Consider the following 5,725-nt stretch of genomic DNA (forward strand, 5'->3'; position numbering starts at 1 on the left):
AAGAAAAAGCTCCTAGGTTTGATTTTTAACTGTTCCACTCAGTCAAATCTATTCACAATTCAATGAAATAGTGATTAGTAATCTTAAACTCAAAGAATTAGGACCAAAAAAGGTCACACTCAAATAAAAAGAGACTTGAGGGTGTTTTGTAAGAAACTACCTTTTGATTCACTATTTTCTAGTGAATCTTAGGTTTTTCCCATGGGATTTCTGTGTGTTTTGAAAATGTACCATGTAAGGCTCTTTATAGTTGAAAAAATGGGATTTGGAAACCACCTAACCAAATCTACCCTTAAGTTTTCTCACTTGTTTAATCCAAGAAAATAAATATATATATATATATATATATATATTTACATACGCTATATGGTTTCGAATATATAATTAACGTTGCAGTTCCTGCCCATAGGATCGCGTGGCCTAATGGATAAGGCGCTCGCCTCCGGAGCGGGAGATTGTGGGTTCGAGTCCCATCGCGATCGGATTTTTTGTTTTCCACTTTTCGTCTTTTGTTCAGTGTCAATTATGGACCCCTCCTTTTCTATCTAGGAAAGCCCAACCCAACCACTGATTCTTTATTATTATTGTTTTATATTTTTTTATACCAAAATTAAATAGATGTATTGCATATTCACACCAACTTTTTTATCAAATAGTATCTCTCCAGATGTCAAAGATTCAAATATTTGTAGAGAAAAGAAATGGGTAACAATATCTATTTGAAGCTATTGTCATGTAGTATTAGAGTCATTATTTTATTTTTATTATTCATAACCAATCTCTATAAATAAGTTATTAATGAAATAATTTTGCTAGCCTTACAAACGTACCATATAAAGATATAAAGTATTTCATTTTCATCTCATATCCTACGCAATAAATTTCATCACATCAAAAACGTTGCATGCATAATGCGAAACAAAATATAAGAAAATTTTGGTACACTGTTGGTAATTTTCCTGGAGTTGATTAGCCTTCATAAGGATGTTTTTGATGGTTAATAAGAGTTTGCTACTTAACCGAGGACTGGCCGATTAGGAGTCGGTATTATTTGCATTGTGATCATTTTCATTTCCTCTTAGAAGATGAAGATTTTCACCTTAATAATTTATTCAAATAGAGGGCAAGACTTCCGTCCAATGCATTAGACAAGATACAAGATCGATGTATGTTGATAACATATCACATTTAATGCATTGGACATAAGCCAAACCTTTGGATTGATTTAGAGAAAAGAAAATATTATATTCTATTTAAATTACTTGAATAGAATATGAAATGATAACTCTTTCTTGTTGCATAAATTTTATGAATAAATTTGACAATTGTAAATAAATGGATTTGAAATGATTAGATGTAATATATTATTTCAAATCAATATTGTTACAAATCTTTGTTTGAAAAAAATCGTCAACACTCAAATTATTATGTGTCATTAAATTTATATCTAACTATTTAACTCCTTGTGTTTGGATAATTCGATAATTGGGAGAGAAATTTGAACTTCGATGTCTCTTTTAGAATATGCCAACCAGTTGAATTATAAAACTTTTGACATATCCAACTATTTAACTAGAAATTGTTTTTCAAATCCCTTAATTTTTAAATGCATCCCAGGACCCAAGTGCACATAAAATCCATTGACTAAGAAAGATTTACATGTTGACCATCATTTCAAGTTGATATGAAGTTACTATAAACCGAAGAAAATATCAGGGATGAGAGAAGCATTGTGACTTAAATGATTGTACAATATCTACATAAACAAGAATGAGAGTCTGTAGGAAATGGTTAGTACAAAAAATTTTACAACTGGGAAAACAAAATTACTCATCTTTTGAATAAGAGAACAAGAATGGGAGCCCATGGTTGGTTTAACATCTGGAACTTGCAGCAGACCCAATTGTTAACTGGCAATTTAGAAGCAAAAGTGTGTACAGTCTCAGATTCTGCCCTGGATAGCAAAACCCAATATATATCTATTAATGCAGATTCAACCATTAAAATCCTAAGAAGTTCATAAGCACCAAAGTCCCTTATTGGAGGGGAAAAAGAAGGAAAAATTGCCTAAATAATAAACAACATCAAATATTAATCACTATACATTTATATGGCTCATGTGGAGAGAATCTATGATAGGATAATACTGAATCAATCTTCATGTAACCTCACTCATTTTACCTATATATTGAATAAAGTTTATAACAATGAAACTTTCACCAAAATCATACTGATCTAAGGGACCTTAAATAGAAAGGCAAGCAGCTAAGTTGGAACTTGGAAGGTTGCAGATGGAGTGCCAGAAATTTGTTTCTTTGGAATTCGTGCTTAAACTTAATACTTAATTTGGCTAATAAAAAGAAGGAAAAAAAAAAAAAAAAAAATCAACCATAAAGGAAATTATCTGCACATACAGCCTGTGCAAATTCAATTATATCACCCTAAAATAATATCTAATATTTGATCAAATCAAATTGTCCATGTAAACGACAAATCAAACCTTTCAAGTATGGTTTGTTACTCAGATGACTGTTTATGTCTTAACAAAGTAACTTTGAATTGTTCATTCTGCTAATTGGGAGCAAAATTACGCATGAGCTTTAAAATTTGGCCTTGACTGACCACATTAGCATGTTGCAAGCTTCGGTCAATCAGATTATGATAGGTGAGCCAGATAAAGCACAGATCATTCATTGAAAACTAGGATAGTGAGCAAAAGAAATTTAATAATCATAAGAATCAACAAGAGAAGAAATATCACCAGCCGCCAGGATGCCCCACATAAACCACCAAGCTGATAAGCCCTCCTGGCATTAGGATTCCCTTTGCAGCTTCCAGTGCAAGTAGTGTTGTTTCTGGCTTTGTAATTATTGTTTTGTCACCACCAGGAAGGTAACCTAAACTGAATGCAACAAGCCTAAAAGCACCCACGTCATCAATTTTTTCCTGGTCAGAATGCATGTGTTGTGGTTCTTGATAAAATACAGCAATATGATTTACAAATTACAATATTGCCTGATGTTATATGAATCCATAAAGGGTTACAAAATAATTATAATAACTAAAATTAAATATAATAGCATAAATACAAAAATGGAACCAATTTTATCGTCTCCTTGCTTGTAGAATAGATACCACAGTTCTTTTTCTTTTTCTTTTTTTGATAGGAAATAGATACCACAGTTAATTGCTATAGATGATTTGATGTCTTCTTTCTAGATAATTTTTTAACTATATGATCATAAATGCAGTCACTACTTATTTATTTAATATTTCCCAGCCGATGTAAATATTTCCACTGCAAACAGAATTAAATGACCAAGTGAACATGCTGTACCTATATATATATACATATCAGGGACGCTATTTGTGGCAGCTACTCGTGCTAGTTGTACCAATATTTATACCATGTTATAGCATTTTTATGTGTTCCCTACAAATCTTGGTTCTAAGCACTGTCTCAAGAACTTGGATGTGGAAAGTTCATTTACTGAAGCATAAAAGTATCTTACAGACCTCCACCATGAGTTGGATCAGAAAAGAATAAAAAAGGAAAGCCAGGAAGATGTGCCGGGGAAAAGGAGAGGGGGAAAAAAGGAACTAGCATGTTTACTCACTAATATAAAAATACTCGTGCTAGTTGTACCAATATTTATACCATGTTATAGCATTTTTATGTGTTCCCTACAAATCTTGGTTCTAAGCACTGTCTTAAGAGCTTGGATGTGGACAGTTCATTTACTGAAGCATAAAAGTATCTTACAGACCTCCACTATGAGTTGGATCAGAAAAGAATAAAAAAGGAAAGCCAAGAAGATGTGCCGGGAAAAGGAGAGGGGGAAAAAAGGAACTAGCATGTTTACTCACTAATATAAAAATACCCATTTTGGAACACTGCCTTTAAAGCAAAGTGAAAGTGCTATGGACTATAAACACGTGGTGTGTGTGTGTGTGTGTGTGTATATATAGAGAGAGAGAGAGAGAGAGTTAGGTTCAAGTTATATTTAGTGTAATTTTAAGCAATGTTACACCACCCAATAACTTGTTAATGAATTTATATTTTGAAAATTTCACCATTAGATTACATGTTCTATATGTTCTAAACATGCATGTCAATTTTCATATCAATCAGATATTATTTACCATTCGATCCATAAACTCATATTTTATGCATTATTTTAAACTACAAAAACTTGAATTTATACAATTGATAGATGACATGACGATTGATCTTTGATCACCTTAAAATTTTGCAAGCATAGAGAATATACAAAGATAATGTAATTCAACAGTCGATTTGTCAAAATTCATATTCAATTAAAAAATATTGATTAGTGTAACACTGCTTAGAGTTACACCAAATGTAACTTAAACCCAACTCATATATATATATATATATATGATGCAATTGAGAAGCCACCTCTAAAGCCTAATGATGCAAGTGAGATGGCCTGAAGTTTGAAACCATAAGTAAATTCTCCCTCATATTGTTTCAATAATCATGTCTACTAAAGTTGGAGTATCTCATATTTTCAAATAATTGAGTATTCTTTTGAGGTCCTTATGAAAGTAAAGATTGTAACAAAGTTTCAGTCAGAAAAGGTAAAAGCAAACAGAAAGTAAATTTGTATTTAATCAATTGAAAAACTTAATAATTTACATCATTTCATTGCTTATAAACACAGAACATTTAAATAAAGATTGTAAGAAACTTGAGTCATAGTAAGTACCTCACAGAGGCCTCTGGAACAACTTCGTCCATTTTACTGTGGCACATGGGCAATAGTTTAACAAGCTCTTTCTGCACATATTTGCAACCCATAAGCAATTGCACTACAACTTGTAAAATTACCAATGCAATTACTTTTTGATAAGTCCTAAGAATATACAACATGTCTCCAATTACTAAAGACCAGTAAACTATATCATTTGTTATAAATGGTGTAATTATGATACATTTAGCAACGATTAAACAGTTTAATCAACAATATGTATGTAAGCTTTGTTGCTCATAATTACATATTTGACACATGAGATGCATAAAAAAAATAAAAACAAATCTCAAATAAACAATTCTAAGTTCTAGATTAGATATCTAAGTAGTCCCTCAGGGTCATCTAATGAAATAGGAACGATATAAATTTGTTTGCATCTATATTAGCAATTCCACTTTTTTTCCTCTCTTTTTGGATATCTAAAAACCTTATCTTCAATTTCCTGCTCAACTAGAAAGAGTTCACATTTCACAACTCTTACCTGATCTGATATTGAGAGAGATGACAAGTGAAAATAAAAAGGTGACACACAAAGGCCAAATTCTATTCTTGTTCTCTAGTGAACTCCACAATTAAAAATAAAAGGGAGATCAAGGCCAACCGGTACTGTTGTGACACTATCTCTTTTTTTTATAAGTAAGTAAGTAAGTATTTTATTAAACAAGACTACTTCGTGTGCATGAAAGTGAACACAAAGAAGTCTAAAGGATTAGAAAGGTCACGCACAGAAAGACAATTATTCTAAAAACTCAAGAATGGAGTTACTATGAGTAAAGCCCCACACATGAGACCAATCAAACAATGATCTAGCAAATAGCTCTATCGATTTTATCCATGAAATTTTTTATATCCTCAAATGTATGACAATTTAGTTCCCACCACAAAGTCCACATCAAATATAACAGAACCAGACAGGAGTCAGGGGGGGGGGGGGGGGGGGGGGGGGGTGG

At 32.1% G+C, this 5,725-nt stretch overlaps 1 protein-coding gene and 1 non-coding gene across 2 annotated transcripts in view; one reads left to right on the top strand and one right to left on the bottom strand.

The window, feature by feature from the left end:
• The first annotated feature begins 409 nt into the window (after nucleotides 1–409).
• On the top strand, nucleotides 410–482 carry TRNAR-CCG (transfer RNA arginine (anticodon CCG)). The gene has a single exon. It is a non-coding gene; the product is annotated as a tRNA-Arg (tRNA).
• A 1,190-nt stretch (nucleotides 483–1,672) lies between these two features.
• Nucleotides 1,673–5,725, bottom strand: part of LOC111999514 (tRNA (mnm(5)s(2)U34)-methyltransferase, chloroplastic) — a 6,629-nt gene continuing 2,576 nt past the window's right edge. The window contains exons 3-5 of the mRNA XM_065773998.1: nucleotides 4,731–4,877; nucleotides 2,762–2,917; nucleotides 1,673–1,954 (exon numbers count right to left, since the gene is read on the bottom strand). Of these exons, the coding sequence (XP_065630070.1) occupies nucleotides 1,831–1,954; nucleotides 2,762–2,917; nucleotides 4,731–4,877 (427 nt within the window). The 3' untranslated portion in view covers nucleotides 1,673–1,830. The remainder of the gene's footprint in view (nucleotides 1,955–2,761; nucleotides 2,918–4,730; nucleotides 4,878–5,725) is intronic.

The sequence above is a fragment of the Quercus suber genome, unplaced genomic scaffold (genome assembly GCF_002906115.3).
Source record: "Quercus suber isolate HL8 unplaced genomic scaffold, Cork oak 2.0 scaffold_84, whole genome shotgun sequence".
Lineage (NCBI taxonomy): Eukaryota > Viridiplantae > Streptophyta > Magnoliopsida > Fagales > Fagaceae > Quercus > Quercus suber.